The sequence below is a fragment of the Corvus cornix genome, chromosome 17 (genome assembly GCF_000738735.6).
Source record: "Corvus cornix cornix isolate S_Up_H32 chromosome 17, ASM73873v5, whole genome shotgun sequence".
Classification (NCBI taxonomy): domain Eukaryota; kingdom Metazoa; phylum Chordata; class Aves; order Passeriformes; family Corvidae; genus Corvus; species Corvus cornix.
In genome coordinates, this window is record NC_046346.1 from 6,968,429 (window position 1) to 6,993,530 (window position 25,102).

The window sequence follows — 25,102 nt, forward strand, 5'->3', positions numbered from 1 at the left end:
TTGCAAACGAAGTGGCAAGTGTTAATAACACGTCTTGGCTGTGCCTGCTGCGATGGAGAAAGGAGGAGCAAGGTGGGTGAAGGAAAGTTGCAAAGAAGGAGGGAGGGGATGATCTGAACTGATTTCAGACTCTGGGCAAAGGTGCAGGAAGGCAGAGGAAGCCCCTGCACGCTCAGAAACCTCATTGCAATGGGAGCAGAGTCTGAACTGATTGTCTCAGGAGGAGAACATCAACATATCTGGAGGGTGGGACTTGTCTCCTCAGGGATACAGGGGCCAAAGCAAAGACTTCCAGGACTGGGAGGTATGTAAGGGGAACCAGCAGGCCTCTGTGCTGTGCTGTGACAGGAGCTCAGACATCCTGCACTTGATTTGTGTGGCTGGGTTTGTGCACAGGGACTTGTGGTGCTGCTGGAATAAAATCAGCTGTGGGTGTGCACATTCAATGAGACAGGGCTGATGGTGCTCCCTGTGCTGCTGGCAGGGGTTCCACAGCCATCTGCTCTGGGCCACCCGCTCCACAGGGCCCCACCTGAGCCCGGGATGTCACTGCACCTCTTGCTGGCTTCCTCGAGTCCTACAGGATCCCCTGCTTGTCACTGGAGCCTCTGCTGTGTGGTTGCTGGGAAAATCTGGGCAGAACCTGTGGTTTTAGGGGTCTGAAGTGTTTAAGGGGTACACAGGAGAGCCCCTGTTTTGGGCTGGCAGCTGCAGCTCCCTGAGGAACACAGGCTAAGCCCACAACAGCTGGTGGGGACAAACTGTGTTGGTCCTATTGGAACAGAGTTGTTGTCTAGTCTGCAGGAGGAGGGATGAAACAGAGGTGTAAATTACAGGGAAGTTTCCTTGAGCTGCTCTGGTCTGAGAATGTTATACCAGAAATAAAGTGTCCAAGAATAGCTGCCTGTCATTGTAAACAGTCACATAAGCCATGATAGATAACTTCAGGCTGTGTCTTTGTGAGCACAGCAGACTCTAAATACTCTTCTTTCTTTGGAAACTCTTTCCCAACACCTTTGATTTCACAGGGATAAGCCAGCTGTATTTCTGCTCTGCATTTAATTTAACACTCATACAAAATTATGTATCTAGCCAGCTATTTATTATCTAATTTGATGTCTGCAGTTGAGGAAAGACTATTTATCCTTTCCCACAGCAGTGTCTCTTTCTCTGGCAGCTCTGACTAGCTGCTAGGTGCCCTGGGAAATGTCAAGGCAGAATTAATTAGTCATGACCAGCCATGGAGGTGTTTTTCAGATTTGGATTTGGCCAGCTGATTGCACGGGATCTTTCTGGGAGTCAGGCTGTTGAAGACACGTGTGATGCTTGCTCTGGATTGCTTTCAAAGTCACTTTAGGAAGCTGCAGAGGCGTGCAGGATCCATCCAGGGTGAGGAGTTCTAGCAGGAGAATGTGTGGTGGAGGGGACTGCTCGCGGCCTTTGGCAGGACACCATGCCAGGGAAACTGTAAAGTACCACTCAGCATGTCCTGTCCTTCCCCCAGCCCACAAAGGTGTAAATCTCTCAGCATTCCCGTGGAAGCTTTGTAGGCATTCATTCTGAATGTCCTCCTTGGAGCGGGAGGAGCTGTGATGGCACCTGGCACTTGCCAAACTGGAAGTCACCCCTCGGCCTGCCCGCGAGTGATGGCAGCACCAGCCAACTGCACAGGTTGTGCTGAAACTGTAGTGTTTGCTTTATAAATAGCTCTGAATTCTTCCAGACCTTCTTGCCTGCCTTTGTAGAGCCTGGTCGAGCATGTGCTGTTCTTCCTGGTCAGTGATTTCCTCCTGGCATTGAGGAAAGGTCAAGTGTCCACGCCAATTCTTTTGGATCTGTCAGCAGCCCTCAGTCCCTCTGGCAATGAAGGGCTAATGATTTGCAGTGTCTGGCTCGGATGGGCAATATTTCCCTGCAGGAGCATTCCTCCTTTCCAAAGACACTCCACAATGTAACTTGGAATAATATAGCATTTCCCTCAAGGACTCTTCCAGGGGGTAATTCCATGCTCAGTTGTACTCTTGCTGTCAGAGAGATGGGGCTCCAATCTTACAGATGTGCTGGTGACAAGGGGTAAGGTCAACTTTCAAGTAAATTATCCAGAGTTTTCAAAATTGATCATCCTCAAACCTCCTTTCCTGCCTTCAACTTGTTCCATTGTTGCCTAACACAGACAAATTGAGGCACTTTGCTCCTTCCCCACCCCAGAGATAAGGCCGTATGCACAGAAACGTCAGCTGGGATGGGATGGAGCCATTTGTGGGGCGGGGAGGTGGGAACATCAGCTTTTAATGGAAATCTCAGACTCCAGCAGTGCTCACTATTAGCCAAGAGCTGTAATCCATAGTGACAGGCCAGCTGGAGCACGGGGACACATCCAGGCAGATCTGCATTCAGAGGTGCACTCCTGGCAGCTGCATGGGGGAATTCAGATTTCCAACCATGGAGCCTAGCGCTCCAGGCATGTCCCGTTAAGAGGAAAAGCAGACAGAAAAGCCCCTCTTCCACTGTAAATAAATCTCCAGAAGTTTGGGATGCTTCTTTTTATTCCCAATTCACAAACACAGCTCTCCCTGGGAGAGGTGGTGAGGACTGATCCCTCTCTCTGAGGGTGCTGAGCCTTCCATGGGAAGGAGCAGCCCTTAGCATGTATTGGGACTTCCTTTAATCCTGTTGAGAGGGAGGAGGGGGAAGGAGAATGGTCGTGCATGACCATGCTCTGCTATCTCTCCATCACCATCCCACACAGCCTCGCTGGGGTCCTGCCTCTCTCCACATTTAGAATGGGCTCTGTGTCCTCCAACCATCCAGCACTGCCTCCGTCTCTTACCGAACCTGTGGCTGCACAGGGGACCTTGGGGACATTTTTCTCCTTTAAAAGAGGAATCGATGGAGTTGCCTCTTGCAGGCTCAGCTCCGTGCTGCTGTTCTTGCCTTCCCTTTTGCCACTTGCTTTGCCCTTCTTTTCAACCCACTTTTCCCACCACCTACACAGAGGTGGCAGCAGAAATTCACAGGGAGCGATTCCCCTCTGCTACACATGGAGGAGCAGACATGTGGTTTCAAACAAGCAAAAAAAAAAAAAAATCAGGTAGACTTCCAGGAAGGAGGTGGAATATATCTCTTAAAAGTACATAAGTGGTTTGAAAGACAAAGGCCCCAGGTGGTCAGTGATATTCAGATTTTTAAATCCCTGATGCTTATGAAAACATTGCATACAAGTTCTGCTCTGGGAAAACCTGCATTTTCTTCTTCTTCTTTTTTTTTTTCTTTAACAAGTAGAGAAGTTGGTTTTCTGGTGTGCAGAGGGGAGAGGAGCTGTACTATGCTGTCATTGACAGAGCTGCTTGGAAAATGGGCAATTTCCTTGGGAAATTCCTGCCTTTTGATTCTTGGTTGGTTTTTTTTAAACTTCAATGTGAAGGAGAACCATGATCCCACAAGGCTCTTATGACCTAAAAATTTAAAAGCAATAATAATTTGAGATCACTGATATCTTCTGTTCCTGTGGTGCTGAAGCACTAAGATACTGTGGGAAATATTTAGCACTGTATGATAATACATAAAATAAACAGCACTAAATGTTTTATGCAATATATAATGCATTCTAAACGTGTAATACAATACATTCTAAACATATATCAATACAATACATAATATCTGAAAATGTCAAAACAAATTAATTGAAACAACACAAAAATAGTGTGTTTATTTCCTCAAAATTAAACATTTCAACATGACTGAAATGAAGAGAGAAAATCCAAATTATTTGTTTTGACACTTTAAACATAAAAAAGTTTGTCAAAATTGACATGTTCCCATGCAACGTTTCGATTTTGAGGGAACTGTGTTTTCCTGCAAAAAACTGTTCTGTCAAAATTTTTTGACCAGCTCTACTTACAGTCTATCTAAACAGACAAGCATCACAGCCAAGACTCTCAAACACTCCAGGTGGTCAGGAGATGGATTAAGCACAGAGCAGAACAGTCTCAGAGAAGGAAATAAATAAAGCTCACAGCTAGAGGTGGCCTCAAACGTGGGTACCAAAGGGCTGCAATGTTTGAGATGCTCAGACCTGAGTGGTGTTGAACTTTAATCCCACAAAGGACTTAATTCCTTCAGTTTCTAATTTTTTTTAGCATATCTGTGTTGCAGAACTGGTGCACTGATGGGAGAGGGTGTTTGTGATGCCAGTGCAGATCCTCAGTATCCTCTGGGATTTTCCAGTTCTTGGCTTTGGTTGGAGTTTAGCTGGTACCAGCCTTCTGTGCTTGACAGATTAATACTGGTAAGGATGAGATGGCTTTATTTTCCACACATCCTTCTGGCCCAGTGGAAATCCCAGGCTTAGAGCTTGGGGAATAGGTAGAAGTGCAGTGCTCCAGGTGGATTGGCTCTGGGATTCATGGCTGAGAACAGCTTTGGGTAGGTGTTCTCCCACCTTCATGGTACACAGATTTTAAATCTTCTCATTATATAAATGCAGTTCCAGGTTAATGTGAGTTTCTAATTTAATATGTTGTTCCAAATTAAGAGTTAAAATGATATTTGATTATCTTTTTGCAGTGAGATCCAACCCAAGGCTCATTGACTTCAATAGACCTTCCAGGAGAACCTGCAGTGGCAGAGCCTGCGCTTCAGATTTCTGACTTCTGCTGCAGAAGCTGCCCATGAAATGCTGTTATTTGGGGCTAATACTCATTCTAGCTCACATTCCTAACCTGAATTGAAGTGCAGTGCATCTAACTTCTCCTCTGTGGGGTAGCAGGGCTGCAGAAGGGGCAGATCCTGGGTGTTTTCAGCCTCAGAGCAGTGTCCTGCATACCTAAAGCAGTGATTTGTGTAACTCACCTTTAAGTCATCCCCCAGGGAATTGCAGGGATACCAAGCTCACATCAGGGACTACCTGTGCTCACCCTGGCCCTACCTGCAGCTCTGTTTCTCCACAGACGCCTGAGCCATGCCATTCTCAGCAGATCCCACCCTGCTTCCAGAGTGTCCTGGCAGGGGTATGCACAAGGGTGTGAGACAGTGGCTGCAGGAGCCAGGGGGACTAAATGCACAGAGAGTTTTATGGCCACAACAAATTCCTGATCCACTCAGTGGGATAAGGAAGGTGGAGCTGCCCAAGGCTGGAATTTGCAGCTGCCAGCTCAGAGTCCCTTTTCTCTCCCCTCTTCAGCTGCCCCTGCTTCTCTTGTCTCCATCCAGCTGAGTGGTGGCTAAATATGGTGCCCTGAGGAAGCTCTGATGGTGCTTTTCATCTGGCAGGCAGGGCTGGCATTATCCAAGCAGCAGGAGCTGTACCAGGAGGATGGCTTGTGGATTTTAACCCCTTCAGCTCCTCCAGCAAGAGTGGAGGAACACAATAACCCAGTCAAAGGCTAAGCTCCTTTTTGAGGGACAAGACAAATGGGAAGATAAACCATTTGCGAGGATCATTAGGCAACCTCAACTTCTTTTACTGAAAGAAGCAGTGGTAGTTAGCATTTCCCAAGCCCTATGGAGTGGGATCACTCCATGTGGCTTCAGTGGTAAAGTCTCTTCCCAGGAATGAACTTCAGAACAGAAATACTGCACAGACTGTCAGGTGTGGGATAAGAGTTGACTTTCTTGGATTGAATATTACATTATTGCTCTCCAGAGGAGTTCTGGCATCAATTTTTCCTTCAGCCTCTCAGCTCACAGGTCTCAATCGTTGCAGTGGAATATGTTAGAAAGGCAAGACTGGCACCAGGACAGAAGAGTAGTGAAAGCAAAGCCCACGATTTCTGGACTCTGTCACAGGCCTCATTAAACTGAGCATTCAGATTACTCTTTCCGAAATTTCTAGTGAAAATTGCAGGGAATTGCATGATTTTTGTTCAGTTTATTGTGTCTGGTTTGCAGGTGTTTCTTTTTCCAAACTGTAGGAACAGTATTAAATGAATTTGGATATTTCCTCTTGTGCATAAATTACAAAATCTATTTCAGCTCAGTCAAAACACACAGCTTAAGAAAACACTTCATTTTGATTTTGAATGTATGTTACTCAACATGTAATGAAAAACAAAACACAATCTTGAACCAGTCCCTTCCAAACAGAACACTCAACACATTCTGTTCCAAAGAAAAGCTGACTTTATCAAAATGCCTTTTGTTTCCCCCTTAAATCAACAAATTTCTACAAAGTATTTTGCCTCTGATGAATTGGCATTTTCCTGACATGAAATGAGCAATCCAAAATAATTCTAAGCAGCTCTGTGGCAAGTCCCAGCTAATTCTGGAATAGTAGCATGAAGGTGCGTAGGAAGGGTACTGCAAGGAGATGTAGCACTGAGCTGAGACGTAAGAAATTTGGGTTGAATTCCTGAAGCAGTTTTAAAATGATCTGGAACAAGCCATTAATGTACCCTGTGTCTCAATTCCCATCCTGCAGAATGAAAAAAAGCAGCGTTTCCCCATCTAAAGCTACTGCAAGGATAAAAATCTACTAAAGCTTGTAAGGTTACTGGACTTAGATGTGAGGTGTATAAGTAGTAAGGAAGACAGAAGATAGAGCTGCATTTTTGTATAACTTTGAAAGAAATTATGGGGAAGTGGACTCGCTAGGACAGTACTTTAACAATAGCAGGAATAATTCCAAGTTCAGGGCAGTGCTTAATAGAAATCACTGCTCAACACCCACCATATTTTCTTTTTTAATAAGCAGCTCAGAAAAGTGCAATTTATCATTATTATTATTATTATCATCTATATTCATTCTATCTCTGCCATTTCATAAATGAGAGGAGTTCCTCACAAACATCTACAAAAGCGAGCTCATTATCCAGTCTCGCTATTTTTAACTCTCATTTGTGACAATAGCTATCAAACTCTTGCCAACAGTTGGGCTGCTGGTGTGCTGACACCGCTGCTCCACAGCCCGCTGAGCGGGATTAGCTCACTGTTCCCTTGCGTTCCCCCATCTGTCCCCGGCCATCTGCTCTCCTTGCTCTCCTAAATAGATTGTGTGCTTTTTGGGGCATGGACCGCCTTGCTGGTTGCTGTCTGTGCAGCACCCACTGTTCCAGTCTCGGATTCAGCAGGACTGGCTTCAGAATCACAAAATCGTGGAATGTCTTGAGTGGGAAAGGACCCACAAGGACCAGAGTCCAGCTCCTAGCCCTGGCCAGGGCACCCCAACAATCCCATCCCATGCATCCCTGAGAGCGTTGTCCAAACATTTCTGGAGCTCTGTCAGCCTTGGGGCCGTGCCCATTCCCTGGGGAGCCTGTTCAGTGCCCAGCATCCTCTGGGGGAAGAACTTTTCCCTGATATCCAACCTAAACCCCCCTGGCCCAACTCCAGCTGTTCCCTCAGATCCCATCACTGGTCACCAGAGAGAAGAGATCCATGCCTCCCCTTCCACCTCCCCTTGTGAGGAATCTGAATACCACAAGTTCTCCTGAGTCCTGTCTTCTCCAGGCTGGACAAACCTCAGCAGCTCCTCTTACGGCTTCTCCTCTAGACCCTTCACCATCTTCATAACCCTGTGACACTTCACCATAAACCTGTGTGCATGAGCAGAAGTTCCTTTTAACTAATTTCCCAACCTATGGAGCGCTGTGAGAAGGTTTCCAAGCAGAGCCCTGACCCAAGTGTCTGTGGAGCCTGGAATTCAGAGCAGTGACTTTGGCACCTTGACCAGTAGATTTATGATCAGGACTTTTGGGGTTTGACTCCTTCTGTCCAGCGCCACCTGATTTTGTGACTTGGTGGAGGTACCTGCTACTCTTGTTTGGTTGGAAGCTGCCCCTCATCCTCCTCATCATCACACCAGGATTTTATAATTCGCTGAAGTGGAGGGACAAACGAGCTGAGAGCAGGTACAGAGCTTTTTGAATTCTCTCCTCCTTAAAGGCAGGGAGTAATTGGAGTTTCTGCACAAAAACTGCTCCGTTTAGGCTGCTGGTTGAACTCCATTAATAAAAAAGGGTTTGTGGAGTGGTTTTGGTTCACTGAATATTCTGACAAGTTGTAAGCAAAGTGTTGACAAACTGAAAAGAAGAAAAAATCTCTTCTCCTACAAGACATTTGGGGTCAAAAGTGATATTTTTATCACTGTTCCATCTTAAGGGGGTGGAAAGACAAATCAAAAGGAGAAAAAGCTCCAGTAATTTCAAATAGAGATTTGGAAACATTTCCCCTTTGAGCTCTCACAACCCAAACACTGACATCTCCCAATCATTATTTTTTTCTGCATGAGCAATTTGGCAAAAGTGAAGTGAATTTGTGGACTCTGTTGGTGTTATTGAAGAAGTATTTCTCATCTCCTTGCCTTTCCTCACCCAAAAATATTTCGGCGGATGAATATCCCGCAGGTCTAACCACTCATGCATATTTAAAACTGGAGTGGTTAAAGAGTAATGCAAATTTAGACACTAATCAGAACAGAATTACGGAGATTTGGGGAGGCATTAGCCAATCACTGCCTGAAATAGTGAAATCCCACTTCCATAAAGAAATAGCTTTACAACCATTTGGGATTTTACGATGCTGTATGCCACAGTCACCCAGAGAGTCAGAGCCACTGCTGAGTTGCAGCTCCAGCCCTGACTCAGGCAGATATCAGTGTCTCCAGTCTGAGCTATGAAGACATCTAGGTCAGAAGTGGCCAAATTCTGTTTTCCCAGAGCTCAGGTTTATCCACAGCAGTTCATATGACTTAAACTCTGCCAGATTGGCTTCCCTTTCCATCCACGTTCCCTGTATTCCTCTGGCCCTGACAGAGGAAAGGTGTCCCCAGCTGGGTTGGGTTGCTGGGCAGGGTTTCCAAAGGACAAGCAGGGCTGCTCCTGGCTGTTGTCTTTCCAATACTTTCAGGGGCCATCTCTCAGTTAGGGGCAGGACAGAAATGTTACTGCTCCACAAGTTAAATTAAATCGTAAAGGTGTGGGGCAGTAATTACCTGTCCAGGAATCTGAGTGCACAAACTCGAAGCAGGGATAGCTGAATAAAATCTAGAGTAGCACATCCCATACTTAAAATTAAGGGTACACTTAAGCTGCTCACTGAAAGGAGGTCAGATGTTCGTCACTTTACAGGGTCGAGCTCTAAACTAACATAAACTGTTTCATCTCTCCCCTGACACTTCAGCCTCTTACTAATTTATCAGCATCCCAAAGCAGTGTGTGAAGTTGCTGAAGAGCAGAAGTGTTTCAGATACAAATAGCAATTGTTAGCCTCTTCCTTCTGGTAAATGGCAGCAGGCAGAAACCTCTCTCAACCTGCCAAAGACCAAATGTAGGACACAAGGAAGAATTATTGGTGCGTGAAGCTTAAAGAGATAGGGGACTTATTCCTTTACTGCAAATAATGTGTCCAGTAATTTCTTTTTCCTGAGTCTGCATTTCTGATGGAAATAGTTCACACAATGAGCATGGGAAAACAGAAGGGATGTGTTTGAGATCAATTTGGATCTAATGGAAGGGATAAATGAAAGGTACAGGGGTTAGAGGAAAGGTAGAAAATCCCAGGAGGCAGAGGAGTGTTCACAGCAAACGATGGAGAGTCAGAGCACCTGCATCCTGTCTGCCTGTTTATAGCAGGGATCTGGGGCTGCACAGCCTCCCTTGGATGAAACAGACCTTGCAATATAATTTTGTGCAAAATCTATCACTCTGAGCTCTCCCACTGTATAAAAATTACCTTTTAAGTGGCTAAGTAGACATCCAGCTCTATTCTTCTTATTTCAAGAAACAATGGGAGTAACTGCACTTGCCTGCCTTACTAGAGTGCTGAGAGCTTTAATTAATGTCTCTAATTCAATTTGAACTCCTTGGATAAAAGGCACTGCCTTGTGACAGCAAAGGTATTGCCAAAAATAGAATATAATTAACACACAGATATCAATCACAAAGAAATTAAGTGTACATTCAAATGCAACTTGCACTTTACAGAAAATACTTGCCTATTTTTCCTCCAAGAATCCTGAACACTCATAAGATAAGGAACATTTAATGTTCCAGGCTGAATTTGTATTAGAAAAAGGGCATCTTAAGCCACCTAACAAACTCCAAGGGGTTTTAAGAAGGATCTCCATGTGCACTGGGGGATGTGCCTCCATGCTGGACGGTGCTGGAAAATGACTGTACTATGACTCAGAGTCAGCACATCCAACTTTTTCTTCTCCCACTGCTTGTTTGCTGTGAACTGGAGCCATGTCCTGGCTCACCCACAGATCATGTTTATTAACAGATGTGATGATTGCATGATTGTGTTTGTTGACATGAGCCAGAAGGACCCAGCTCACTCACTGCTCATGCTTCTCAGTGGAAATGGGCTTTATAGCTGGATATTGTTAACAGCTGCCTTGCAAAGCTTGCTGAGATGGTTGTCATTCACTGCTTGTAGGACAGAAACACCACTGGAGTCACATGGGCAGCAGGTTTGTGTTTCAGGAGGTGCTACAGCCCGATTCGGGCCTCTCCAACAAGTTCATGATACAAACAGTCACACAAATGTGTTGTGGCTCCACGTTGATAATTGGAAAGTGAGGCCAAGACCCCACACATAAGGGCACTGCCAAAGGTCGTAGGGGGTGTTTGGGGCAGAGTTGAGCAAAACACTGGATTCTTGGATCAAAACTCAGTGTCTGACTCCCCTGAGGCTACCCTTTAGTCCACAGATTGCTTCTGTGCCAGATTTAGCTTTTAGTTAGCCTTGGGTCTCCCACCTAAGAGCTCTATACTTGGAGACTTCCCCTCCCTGCTTCTTCCCTGGTTCCTTTTGCCAAATCCATGAAACATATTTCACATCACTGGAGCCCCATAAAGACACCTAAAAAATTAATTTCAGATTCAAGCTTGTTAGGAGGTAGATTGAATGCACCTCACAATATTGTCTTAGACACAAGATAATCCCACTTTAGTAAGCTTTATAGCTTCCATGGGGACCAGCCCTGTGGAGTGGATTAATCTTTAATGTGAAACAACATCTCTACAGCAGCTACAGGGGGGAAAAAGACACTACTAAAAAATTAAAGTTGATGGTGTGATAGTAGTCTGGACCCAGTTGTGCTCCACCATCCTCCATTGCCTCAGGCACCATTCCCTGCTCTCAGAACTGATTCAGGCAGCTTCCATGCTGGAGATGTGATCACTTCTTCAGTGGTCTCAAGGCATGTTCTCCCCATATCTTACCTCTTGGATAAGAACATCACAGCCCAAATCATCCTGACTCCAACTGTGCCCCAAAGGAAAGGAAAAGAGGATGAAGACGTGTGTGTGGGGAATTAGGGACTATCTCCTCTCTTTCACAAGCTGATATTTCTCCAGTGTATGATATTCACATGTAGGAGGACACACTGGGCTTTCTCTGAGGCCCATTTTGTTTGGCTCTTCTCATATTTCAGTTCTCACTTGCATCGTGCCGGGAACTGGAGGCGGGGCTGTCCCCAACTTGCGTACATAAGAGCTCCCTTCTCTCTGCCATAGAAATCCAATAGACAGTGAAATATTTAAGGGAAAACTGATCCAGGCTGGCAGATGAGGGGAGTAGCTATGGATGAGTTTAATGAACAGACAACCAAGGAGGCTGGGACAGCATGTACAGAGCAGCTGATTGTTACCTGCACACCCAGCTCACGGCAAATATGCTGAGTTTGCAGCTGCTCACCCTGATGGGACAAGAGCAACCAGGCAGGGAAGGAACCAGGGTGGAGAAGCAGTAGAAATACACTTCTGAACTGGAATTTGGAGATCCTGAGGTGGGATGTAGCTGGGAGCATTCCCCAGTAATCCCCTTGGGCTCATGAGTGAGTGGAAGCAGGGATGTTCTGTGGCCCACTTGGAATGTGCTCTGTTGCCCTCAGTTTGAGGCTAGAAACTATCCTGTTTTGTAATGTAAGGTAGAACCAGTCCTTGTGTGATGTGAGGGACTAAGCACTGAGAACTGCCCTGTTTAGGGCTGAAATAGGAGTCAGTGGTGAAGGCTGATGTTAAAAACATGTCTCCAGAACGGGAACAACCTCCTCAGCCAGGAGCTGCAGGTACCACCAGGTTTAATAACAGTAATATTCCATCTGCAATTAGAAAGAAGTTTACATGAGACCAACAGAAAAATCAAACATTGGCTGACTTTCCCATACTTGATTTTTTTTCCCATTTCTTCCTGTAATGCAACAGCTGAGTGTCGTCTTTAACCAGACGTACACAACTCGGTTCTGGCAAGTGCTGCTGAGCTTACTGCAGCTCCTCGAACACATGCTGTGCACACGTGCAGGCTCCCACACACTCTGGCACACACAGAGGGCTCCTGAGCTCCCCGGCACACCCAGGGCTCCAATCCACCTGCACAGCAGCCTCACACACTCATTGCCATGGGATGCAGCTCCGACATGCTCCAGGGAAAGCTCCTGGAGCAGAGGAGATAGCCATGCTGACCACCAATGCTGATGGCCTCTGGTCTGTGCTCTGCTGCTCACACCAGCCAAGGTTCACACACAGTGCTGTGAATGCGGGTGGCACCTCTAGCACACCTCTCCTACACTTTTAGCAAAACCTTTTCTTTCTGGGAATTACAAACTTTTCAAATGCTTATAGAGGACTCAGACTCAAAACCAGAAGGTCTTCTGGAGATGTGCAAAAAAGCCTGACGTGAAATCTCACTGTGGCAAAGCTTTGAGTAGCCTAATTTCTCCTGCTTTAAAAAATATCTGTAGTCTCTCTGCACTGTATTTTACAGGAACAGGTGGGTATCACCTGTCCTGAGGACAACTTGTGCTCCCAGAGTTGGGGGAGCAGCCTTAAGATCACTGCTGGCCCAGCTATGCCCACAGTGTTGGCATATCCTTCACAAAACCCAGAAGGCAGGAGGAGAAACCAGTTGTAAGTGTGGAGAGGACTTTTTCCAAGGAGCTCCCACGGGCGAGGAGCACAACCCGACAGGCTGAGCTGCTGCAGCCACGTAGTGCTTTGGAAGAAGGAGGGGACTGTGCTGGGTGTGGGGTGACAGCTAAGCAAGCCCCTCACCTGCCACCACAAGAGCACATGGCTTTGCCTGGAGAGGGGCACGGTGCCAGCAGCCCGACTGCGGAGGCGGATGAGCTAATGGCTGAGATGCTGGAAATGGGAGTCAGGAGACCAGGGCTCTCTTCCAGCTGTATCCATGGCTTGCTGGGTAACCTTCGGCAAGGCACCTTACCCCCTGGTTCTCTTCCCACTCACCATATGTCTTGTCACATGCCTGGCAGAGGAGCTGGTGTGGCGCAGGGCTGGCTCTAGCCTCGCTTTGCCGGGGGTGCAGCAGGACAGCCACTCTTCCACCACGGCAGTGAGAGCGTGTCCTGCTCCAGGTGCTGGGAAGGATCCCCTGAAGCTCCCTAGTAAATCTCCCTTGCTGAATATGCATGTTCAGCATTCACTGTGTCATCTGCAGAGCCTTGATCTTGGGAAGAGCCTCGAGGTCCCACCATATGAAATAGCAACAGACCCCATCCCCTGCACCACACACACCTCCCCAACACCGCAGCAGGAAAGCAGGGTGAGGACATTTTTATCTGTCAGAGTCTGGCAGGATTTCATAGTTGTGTGTGTCTGTGTGTGCGTGCCTGCGTGTCTGCGTGTGCTTGTCGCTGAAGCCTGGGTAATTATTTTGTTTTATTTCTTTTTTTGGCAGCACTTGAAAGTAAGAGCTGGGTCTTTATAGATTGCTCAGGTTGCACAGAGTAGATTACAGATCATCAGAGAGACATGAAAGCAGAAGACACGTTTCTCTGGCACAGCATTAAAGGGACAATAAAGGGGTAATTGTAGCCTAGGGTGCAGCCACCTCCTGTACCCAGCCTTCACTTGCCTTTGCAGCACTGTGGAGAACTTCATGAGGGAAATGATGGAGAAGTTGGGGTGAGGATGTCTCAGGTCAGGACCTGGTTATTTCAAAGGTGATATATGCTCAGGAGGTTAAAGGCACCACTTAAATACATGAATAAAACACTGCCAAATACTCTAAGCTGTAACACAGGCAAACCAAAGTCTTTTAAAACTTGATTTTTCACGTCTGTTTTCACCCTGAGAGATGGTTGTCAAAGGATCAGAGCAATTCCCGTTTTTAATCTCTCTTTTTCTTTCCCTCCTCCCTCTCCTCCCTTTCATTTCTCTTTCTCTCTCTCCTTCCTCCTATCCCCTCTCTCTTTCAACAGGACTCCACAGAATGGAGCAAGAATGAGAGGAAAAAGGCAGACAGAAAAGCATGAACTGGAGGCTTGTTGAGTTCCTCTACCTCCTGTTTATATGGGACCATATACTCGTACAGCCCTCCCACCAGGACCCAGCTGCTACCAACCAACATGTCTCCAAGGAGTTTGATTGGCTTATTTCAGACAGGGGGCCTTTCCACCACTCACGGAGCTACTTATCCTTTGTGGAAAGACATCGTCAAGGATTTACAACCAGATATAAAATATACAGGTATGCCGGGTTCCTGGGGCTTGGATGAGTTTTTAGGTGGTGGGAACTCTGCCAGTTCCCATGGGCTCCAGGCTGGGAGTCAATGGGAGATGCACTATTGTCCCTGTTCCACCTGGAAATGCTCCTTTGGTTCCCCATGGCCCTCAGCTGCCAATGCAAATTGCTTCGAAGGCTCGGGTGGAGTGCTCTGCTAGTGAGATGAAGGCACTGCAGTGTCATGGCAATGTGCAAAGCACAGAGTGAGATGAAAAGGAACTGAGGGGGTGGGTGTTCTTCATTCGTGGTGACAGACAGTTCACAGGCAGGTTCCCAAGCAGCTTTTTCAAATCAATGGAGCTCTGGACAGCCCAAGCCTCTGTACCAAACTCATACATGTGAACTGCCAATAGCTTCAGGTTCACATAAAGATGTCACCATGCACGTCAGTGTGACAGTTCTCACGCTGCTGTGTGGGAGCCTTGGCTGTGTGCTGCCTACCACAGACTCTCTGAGGATTTATCTCCGTGTGTAAGTTGGACTTGCCTGCAGAACTGTGATCTTGGTTTAAAAAACTACAGAGAATTAAAAAATCCTACAGAGGATAGGCAGAATTTGGATTTTATTTTGCCTTCTAGGTTTCTAAGCCTTAGTTGTTGCTTGTTTCAAACTCTTCTTGCCAGCTTTGCTATCTAGAACCACACTTTTTCCTCTTCATTTTAATCTGAAAAGCTGGGGTGCCTACATGAACATCCTATTAAATCAGCAAGCACTTTGGAGTGAAGGGGAATAAGCCAGCAAGTGTCAGGAGATTTGTGCTAAAACCCAAAGAGACTGGAAAACTCTCCCAGGCATGTGTGCATTTACATAATTATATGGTCCTGTTGTGCTTCAGAAAGACACTTGCAAATGCAGCTATGCAAAGTGGTGGGCAGGGAAGTGCTGGTGAACAGCCCATGGCACTGTGAACGTGGAGACATGGACATGGGGATGGGGGAGCAGGGAATCACAGAGAATCGCTGTGTGCAGGGGGTGTTGTCCCATGAGCACGGAGCCAGAAGCAGAGTAACAGAGATGTGTGAGGCATCAGCTCTGTGTGGGGAAGAAAAATGAGTTGTTCTTGTCGTGCAGCCTCCAGGGAGTGCAGCACCCCCTCCCCTTGCAGCAGCAAGGGCAGGTTAAAAATATTGTCCTGGCTTGTCCTCTCCAAAACAGCTCAGGGGGAAGACAGCCCCAAAACCTAAAAAATATGCTGCCTTGCTTCCACTGGTGAGGTCTCACTGCCTGTGCACAGAGAAGCAGAGAAAATGCCTTTTCCCAAAAGCCTTTCTCCCTGGCTGTGCTCTGCCCAGCTCCCCTCCTGCCCTGCCTGCCAACACACACAGTGACCCAGCCTGCAGATCCCTGCCCTGCTCCTCGCCTCTGGCACTGGCTCTGCCCTTTGCTAAAGAGCTGTGCAGCCTGGGATGCCACCACGGAGTCTGCAGGGGCTGGGGGGAGAGAACCACACGATGGATGTGTTCAGACGCATCTATGAACTGTCAGTGTGGGTCAGGCCACAGATCCATCAAGCCTGGGATCCTGTCTCTAAGCATCATGGAGAAACGGGTCTGGAAGGACCTTGAGAGGTCATTTAATCCGTGCCTCTTCCCCAAGGCAGACTCAGACATACCTGTGTCATGTCTGGCAGAGGTTTGTGGGGAACCTGGAAGGTTTCCCGTGACAGAGGATTCACACCCTGAGCAGGCAGCCTGTGCCGTGGCTTTGCCTCCTCCACTTTCATAAAGGAACCAAAATCTTGTTTTCATGTGAAGCCTGTGATTTGTTGTCCTATCTGTCAGGGGGTAAGGAACAAATTCCCTTTCAGTTTGTAGGAAACTAATATGAATTTGAAGTCTTACCTCAGTTCAGGATGGACTTTATGTGGAAAGGGATCTGTTTTCTCTGTTTCTGCTGAGTATTGCTGAACCATTTACAAAAGCCACGTGGAGCAGGCAGAGAACACAACACCCTCCTTCCAGCATGGGAGAAAACAGGCATCAGCATTCTGTGTGTTAGGGAGGTGTCTGAGAGGGGTCTTGCAGATGGTGACCATACTGGAGAAGTCACCATTCCCAAAAGAAACTGGAGATGAGACAAAGTCCAGTGGAAGTCATTAGGGAGAGAGTTTAGAGAGGACTGCAAGGGTACCCAGGGCATCTCATGGTGAAACCCCACACACTGAGCTGCAGGAGGGATCTGACTGCTTGGGGAACACCAGCCATGTGTGTGGTGGTTGGAGCTGCTGGGAGCTGAGCACTTTGGAAATACAAGTCTGGGACAAACCTGCTCCCACTGTGGTCAGCTGAGGAGGAGGGGAAAGCCTCATGTGCTTCAGCAGAGCAGATGGAACGATCAGGTGGGAGTCTGGCTGGATGCTGGAGGGCTGTTTGTTTTTAATATCTGTCTCTGCTGGCAGAATTGGTCACTTAAAAGCTGAACCCATGCATTTTTGAAGGGATATCAGACTCAGTCTGGCTACAGAGAATTAGTGGAACCACAGTCAATTCTCACAGTTAAGAGCTAGACCGTGCACACACTCTCCCAGAACATTCCATTTTACTGAACCCCACAGGGGTAAAATCTCATTTTGTGGGCTCCTTAAATTGACTTTGAGAATCTGTACAGCTGCTGGGATTTTGTCAACTGTTTAATTCCAGCATAGAAGCCTCTTTCCTACCAAAAGATGTCTCTCAATTGCTCTTTGCACTAGACTAGCCCAAGGGAGGCACATATCCTGCATTAAGGACATCACTCCTTTCCTTAGAAAAGCAGCTGATATGGAGCACGAGAATTTTCTGTGCAATCTTCTCCTTCAATGTCCCTTTCCTCCCATACTCTTCTAGGTTGGCTGGTTTTTAGTTTGTTGCTCTGTCAGGCAGTTCCTTGGGGCACTTGTGATTTTGTTGAGTGAGGTTTGGCCTGACCCCTGCTCTTCTCCCAAGGCCAATGGCATCAGATCTCAAACCAGCCACAGTGACCAAGGGTTTGGAGAGGATGTGAAATCAGGGAATCTCTGGGAGCTTCACCCATCCCTAATTGAAACGCTGTTGGCTGTTTAGTGGTGATTTCCCCGGTGTCCTGCTTTGTGGGAACATGGACACAGCACATTAGCACCATGTCATTTACACTGGAAAACCACCAAGACAAAGCCACTGGTGGTGCTAAGAGCAGCATAAGGCAAAATGCAGCATTTTCTCCTTTTTACAGGTGATGCTATAAAGGAAGCAACATAAAATCACGGAGGAGTCCTCCTTCCATCACTACTGAAGTCCAAAGGTCTGTCAGCAGCAAGCACACAGGGCTATTTTATATTCTGCATAAGCGGAATTGCTGTAGAATCTCAGAGCTGATGAGCTCTTTCATAGGAAGCCTGGATCCAGGTCTACCATCCTAGCATGGAAAGATGCTTCACTGTTACAACCTCCAAAGTCCTGTTCCCTCCTTCCATGCATTTCATTTCAGTGGATTTTAGGTCTGTTTCTTGTAAAACTTGGATCACTGATTCTCCTGGTGCCCTCAGTCAAGGCTCACACCTTGCACGTGGTGTTAGGAGGAAGACAAGCAAGGGGGGAGATGTTCTATGTTAAATCATGAACAGTAGGAGTGGATACCATTGCACGAGGGAAGCACATTAATCAGCATTGATTCATACTAATAAGGTGGTTTAGGGGGGCCTCTGGCAGGAAAATGCTGCTTTGATCATTATCTGTGCACACTGCTGCTAATGCAGATAGGATGGCAGATGCTGAGACTGGTTTGTGGGATGTCTGAATATTCATTGTCACCATCCTTGTTCCTAGTCATGAGAGCCTTGGGTACGAGGTACTGCAGGAAGGCTGGAAAACAGATGAAGCTTGGCTTGGCTTTGGGACTGGGGTTCTGCTCAGACCAGAAAGCATCCCTGTTACCACTGAACAGTTAACAGCTTCAGCCCACTGCTTTGAAGTGTGTTGTCATGTTGTCCTTTTTTTCTTCTCTCAGAAGTTGATTATTTAGCTATAAGGTAAAGCAAAAAGTGGGCTGAGCACAGGAATACTCCATGCAAATAGCCAGGCAGAGACACGGAGACAGGAATTTCCCTGATGATGCTGCTCAGTTGAAGCAAGTTCTCGAAAACACAAATATTTTCTAGAAAAAAAGAAAGAAAAAGAAAAACCTTTTCTAGGAAAAAAAAAAAAAGAGGTTTTGTTGTTCAATGTCAGAGGTGGGAGGCAGAGGGATGAGGTGAGATGGGCTCATCCAGCTGAGCAGAGAGGCTGCCACTGCCAGTTCAATGGAAAACAGGGACAGGACACAGTGCCTTGGAAAGAGGAGCCCGCAGGCAGGATGGCAGAGAGGTGACACAAGCAGGATCTGGATTTTTGTCCCAGGCTCGTGGTGTGGCTGTGGGTGACCTCATTTCTGTGTGCTTCAATTCCCTCCCCACCCCCTGAGAAGGGGAGATGAGGAGATGACAGCACTTGCCTGCTCTGCATTGCTGGGCAGACTTAATTAAAAGCTGCAAGACGTTTGGACATAAGGGAAAACAGCAATATAAAATGGATGATCACACGGGGCTGCAAGTGGAATGTCCATGTGCAAGAAGAAATGCATATTTTCTATGCGTGGGAGTTTAATTCCATTTTCTACAATGACAGTGGGGATGGGGAAATCTGGCTCTCTGTGTAAGAGAGCAGGGAAACCCTGGGGTATAAAAAGGAGATCTGCTTGCCTTGCAACTTCTTCTGCAGTGGGACCAGTTAGAGGCTGCCTAATTTCACAAAACCTGCAAATAGAGAATCCTTCTGAGACCTCTGTCAGGTCTGCTTAAAATACACCAGCAGATTCAAAACTTAGTGGGGGTGGTGACACCAAAGCAGTCAGTTCTGCCCCATCCCTCCCTCTGCAGAGTGACAGGACAGATGTATGACAATTGCTGACATACACTTGGTACAGCAAGGTCCTGGTTAGTAAAAAGGAAAAGGAGCTCCTGAGACAGGAAAGGTTAAGGTAACTTGCTGCACAAGCTGGACAGAAATTGGTTGGGATGCTGCCTGGAGAAAGAAGCTGATTTTATTTTTCTCCCAAAATGTTGTTTCATCAGGAGAACAGTGCAGGTCTAGGACAAGTCAGTGGAGAGGTGGGAGGTGTCTCCACCCACGGTGGCTTTCAAAGCTTGGCTGGACAAAGCCCCAGCTGATGTGCTCAAGAGCTGGTCCTGCTTCCAGTGGGAGGTTGGATTAGGGACCCCCAGGGTCCCATCTAACCAACATTTCTGTTATTTCCCTGTTTCTCCAATTCAGAGTGGACACTAAACTGTGTGCTCATAAAGGGATTTGCTCTAGTGAATGCATTCAGCCACACTAGAGATTTTTATTTAGTCCTAGGAAACCCACAAATCTGAGCAGCTACATGCTCCCTAAACATGTCACTCCCTCAGTGAAGAGGAAGAGAAGGATGCTGAAGCCAGAATCTTTGCTGTGCATGTAGCACAGGCTACAACACTTAGAAATGCATATGCTGTTCTACTGCTTGAATTTTCCCTTCAAGGAAAAAAAATAAAGGAGAAAAAAGATTGGTCTCACAAAACTGTCTCACAAAACTTTCAAAGTTTTATGGCACCACAAATTAAAAACAATGAGCCAGATTCTCTGTGACTTAAATATGTGAAACTGTTGACTTCAAGGAAAATTCACCAGTTTATTGGCTGGAGAATGTGTTCCAGCACATCCAGCACTGCCCAGTGCCCAGAGCTGCAAACACAGGACCAGGGTTTGTACGGCTGCCTGCCTTGGCTGGGAGGACAACGAGCTTTTATTATTTCTGGGCAAAAGCAAAATGTGACTCTTATGTCAGGCACTGGGCTTGGCCAAGCTGGTCAGTGATTGTGAGGGTTTTATGGGTGGTTTTATATCAGAAGCACAGATCACAGAATTGTTTTGGCTGGAAAAAACTTCCAAGATCTAGTCCAACCTGTGCCTGATCCCCAGCTTGTCACCCAGCCCAGAGCACTGAGTGCCACATCCAGGCCTTCCTTGGACACCTCCAGGGGTAGGGACTCCACCACCTCCCTGGGCAGCCCCTTCCAAGGCCTGACCACCCTTTCCACGAAAAAATTCTTCCTGATGTCCAACCTGAGCCTCCCCTGGCACGGCTTGAGGCCATTTCCTCTTGTCACTTGTTCCTTGTCACTTGTCACTCCTTTCAGGGAGTTGTAGAGAGAAAGAAGGTCCCCCCTGAGCCTCCTTTTCTCCAGGCTAAAGTTTACTCCAACCTACAGAAGTTTGGCCTTTCCTGACTGGAACTTCTAGGCAGATTTCATGCAAACCTGTGATTTCCAGAGCTGAGGAACTGATCTGGCAGAAAAAGCAGTCTGACAGGTAAAAAAAGGAAAAGAAAAAAAAAAAGTTAATTTTTAACTAGATCACTTTGTGGTCTCATTCATTCTGTGGTCAGGGGATAGCAAAGGAACAGGGATGTGTGGATGGAGGCAGGAGGGTGACAAAAAGGACTGGTGACGCTGCTCTTTCCAGCAGCAATGTGCATAAATTCTTTTGAAGTGGTTGTGAAGTTGTTTTGGTTGTGCTAAGTTCTGGCAGAGACAAAATCTATTAGAGCTGCTTCTATCATCTTTTCAGGCTGTTCTTCTCCCATCTCTACATTCCTCATTGACTCTTTTTGCTGTCTCTCTATTGCATTGAATTTAATCTACTGGTCACTAGAGCAGTACAAATAATTGATTTTGTGGTTCACTGGTTGTACAGAACAAAAATAACATTAAAAATGTGTTGATATGAAATGGATGTTTATTCAACTTTTCAGTAAAATGAAAAAATTAAAACATTTCATTTCAGGCTCAGTGAAAGTTCCAAGCCTTGCTGTTTATTTTCACTTTATTAATCCAGTGAATCTTTTTTTTTTTAATTTTTAAGGTGCAAAAGTTCATCTCAAGACATGAAGTCAAGTAGTGCCACTTGAAAAATGTCAAAAGAGAAACAGTTTGATTTTCAGTGTATTGTGTTTAGCTGTTTGTTCTTCAGTTTGAATTTGCAAGGAGTTTTTATATCCTTGAGTTAGGGAAGGAGGGAAAAAAAAAGACTGTCCTTGTTGTTCGCTCTTCGTGACTTTGAAATCTTGAAATTCCCTAGGGTCCAGCTTTGATTTTCCCTGGGTTCAGCATCTTAGGAAAAAAAAAAACCAATAATAATTTCCCCAGCACGGCTGGGCAGAGGAATGAGAGCCAAGATGAGCAGCCGGAGTGCAGCTCTGCCTGGGAAGGCTCGTGGTGCTTCCCAAACCCAGGCTGGGTGCTGGGACCTGGGTGCTGTGACTGTGACAAATTATGCCACGGCTGCACTCACAGATGCTCTCTTCACACACACACCCTGGCAAGCTTTCAGTCCTGTTCCGCTTGTTTGGATGCCTGAAGCATCCAAGAAAGCGCCGTGAACGTTCTTCTCAAACAGCATTAAGGTGGTGCTTAGCTCTGGTATGAATTGATAGGCGCTGTTAGGCCTTTTAATCTTTGCTTGGGCTTTTCTGGTTGCGCTGGAGTTCTGCTGACAAGGTTTTCTTATTAGGGGTTTATGCTATCTGTTTAAAGGGGACATCAACTTTGTTGTTTTCCAGTCAGAGGCAAGGCTTTTTTAGGAGAGACAACACAGCAACTGAAGGACAGAGGGAGCTGAAAGAGATGAAAGGAGGTTCTTTTCTCCGTGTGGAATGAGCAATGGAAATCCATACAGGCAAAAATACAGAATCTCCCTGGTTTATGTTATGCCTGTAAATGAGCAATGTACATTGGTTTGTAATCAGTAAATGCTGTGTAAATAAATGTGTGTAAACCAAAACCTGAAATCCATTTCCATAGTGCTTGTAAACAATGAAGCCTTCTAGTGTTGTCTTCAATGTAAATGCTAATCTAAAAGTGACATCACTACACGTTTATGCAACTTTATGAAAGCCACAATTTACATTCCTGTCTCAGCATCTCTAAAAGCAGTTTGGCAAACAGAAGCCATTCAGTGATGGGCATAAACCAGACAATTCCATCACACAGCATCTCCTTCAGCCCCAACCTTCATTCTTCATGCAGTGCAGGGACTGCTGTGTTTACATCCCCTGCATAATGCAACTCCCTGCATATGTGCAGCTTTTCATGGATTTGCACGAGCAGAATAAGGCAGGAGTAGGGGCTGGCAGGGAATGGCTGGGGCTGAGCTGTGCAGAGCTTCATCCTGGGGTGTCTGAGCAGGCACAAAGCTTGGCTCTGGTCAGGTTGGAGGAGCAGCTGCTCTGGCTGCCTTTGGATTCGGATGGTGATAGCTTGGGAACATCCCTGGCAGCTGCAGGACTTGACAGAAGGACACACCTCTCCTTCTCTTTGATATTCTTGAGAACAGAGGGCAAGAGGAAGGATAAGTGGCACCAGCCTTTGATATGCTTGGAGCTGCTGAGATGTGGGAGCAGAAAATCTGTCCAGGCTTGGGGAAGGGCAGCCCCGCATCCGAAGGCAGCAGCGCACACCCTGTCCACCACAGGACAGCGTGGAGGCAAAGCAGTTGATAAGTTCACATTCTGATAAGGCTCCTGTGGTTAGGACAACGCCAGTTCCTCTGGAGAAAATCACTGCTGTGAGCTGTGTGCCTGCAAAGGCAGATCAGTGCCTGCCTGCTGATCCAGGGGAGCTCTTAGCTGCATTGGCCAAGTGCTAGCACAGATCTGCAGAGTTGCGTCTTCCAGCACAAAAATTCCCCTTCTCAATCCATAAAGAAATATTTTGATCCTCCTTCCAGTGAATCCCAGAAGCAGCACAGAAATATTTTAGTCACTGAACCTTTCCAAAGAGATCTGCATCCTGCTGGGCTTGGACAAGGATGTCCACATCCTGTCCCCTTGGAGACTTCTCGCACGGTGAGGGAGTATTCCCCTCCACATGTCAAGCAGAGGCTGTGCCCAGCAGGGCTGCTCCCAGCATGCTGTGACAGCAATGACTCTGCACGTTCCTCTCAGATTCCTCCAGGGCAGCAGACTATGGTCCAGTGGCTTGGGAACATATTTTAAAGGCTAACAAGGCAAAGAGAAGCTTTCATTCTCTTTCTTAAAAAAAAAATATTTTTAGCTGTTTTTTTTTTTTTTTTTAATGAGCAGATTATTAATTCTGTTTTCAAATCAGGCGGATGCTTATTTCAGCAGAGAAGCTGTTATATTAAAATAAAAAGTGATCATGTTAGATGGACAGAATAATTTTGTTCTGGCACAAGTAGCACTGGGAGAAGGCATTATAAGGGTTTTTTTTTTATTTCTGAATCCCTCCAATGTTTCCCTTAGGTTCCAGAAAGTATGTTTTTTTCCCTTTCTTTTATGCTGATTGCCACCCACTAGGCTCTGTAAATGGAACAAGATGTGTCCCACCAGGGCAGCCGGAGCCATCCAGGCAGTTTTCCTGGGCTAAGCTGCTAAGAGCAGGTACAGAACCCAAGGACACAAAGAAACCCTGGAATCAGCTTTGCCTGCAGCAGGGTTTGGGTCAGCCCTTTGTGCCAGGATCTCCTCTGCAGGCAGTGTGATATCAAATGTTCCTGTGCAGAGCCAGCACTTTGTGCTGCTGCCCACGTGTGCCTGGAGAAGGAGCTGATGCAGCATCCAGGTGTCCTGGCACAGCCCAGCTTCCCTCAGGAGAGCCTGGGGCAGGTGAGACCTGCTCTGCTCCTCAGCACGGGGTTGATGGAGGCAGCACTTGGCTGCCAGGGGTGTGCACCAGGGCTCTGTTTGCTGCTGGCCAAGCCTGGGAGCTCTTATGAGCAGACCCATTTCACACCTGCAGCTCTTCACCCTTCCAGAACTCGCATGGTGGCCATGAAGTATTTACAGGAAGCTGCCATGAGGTTTCCTTCACCATGGAATGGTTTTTTTCCTGGTCAAATACATCCCATCAAGTTAAAAGCATGGAGAGAGGGAGGAGAGGGGCAGGGATGGTGTTTACACCCACCCAGCTCTCTGGGCTGAGGCACTGCAGTGCAGGCTGCTGGCAGCTGCCGCCTCCTCCTCCTCCTCTTCCTCCTCCTCCTTGTCCCTCCCTGCCAGACTCCTCGCAGCTGCCTGGCTCTGGAACCACTATTCCAAGAAGACAGAGATCCTCCCCCTTCCCACGCTCTGTGGCGTGGGAAAGCCTCTGACCTGCTCCAGCACCTGCCTGAGAGGGAGCCTTGAGGTCTGGCAGTGGCAGCTGCCAGCAGGGCCAGGCTGGGGCTTCCAGAGGGATGGGATCCTCTAAAGGATCTGTGATGCTTCTAAATCAAAGTCCTGCTGACAACACAGAGTACTAAATGCCTGCCTGGGGATCTGCTCCTACAGTCATGTGATGACATCAGAATTTAAGCTTTAATTAAGAAATGAGTGCAGGCAGGGAGGAAGAATCTCTAGTCCTTATGGCTACAAAAGAAAGCTTGGCAACATGACCTGAGTGCAACCAACATCTGCTTTAATGTGCAGATGGCTCCCAGCAGAGGGGTGAGCAGCCAGGAGAGGAAGCCATTCCATCAAATTCTCAATCAGGTCAAGCCAGCTTGTGCTTCTGCTTGCAATGAAAGAGCTTTTTTGGAGAGAGATTCCAAAAAAGCTGTGCTACGACAGAGTTAAATAGAACCGTGGAAGCCTAGAAAGGCTTGGGTTGG

The 25,102-nt window shown here is 46.9% G+C and overlaps 1 protein-coding gene across 2 annotated transcripts in view; it reads left to right on the forward strand.

Annotated features, from left to right (window-relative positions):
* BRINP1 (BMP/retinoic acid inducible neural specific 1) overlaps window positions 1-25,102 on the forward strand; it is an 87,698-nt gene that overhangs the window by 13,680 nt on the left and 48,916 nt on the right. The window contains exons 1-2 of one of the 2 annotated variants that reach the window (XM_010397651.3): window positions 48-72; window positions 14,162-14,429. In XM_010397651.3, coding sequence (XP_010395953.1) covers window positions 14,212-14,429 — 218 coding nt within the window. In that variant the 5' untranslated portion in view covers window positions 48-72; window positions 14,162-14,211. Of the gene's footprint in view, window positions 1-47; window positions 73-14,161; window positions 14,430-25,102 lie in introns of those variants that run through there. The other variant, XM_039561678.1, reaches the window with a different exon arrangement.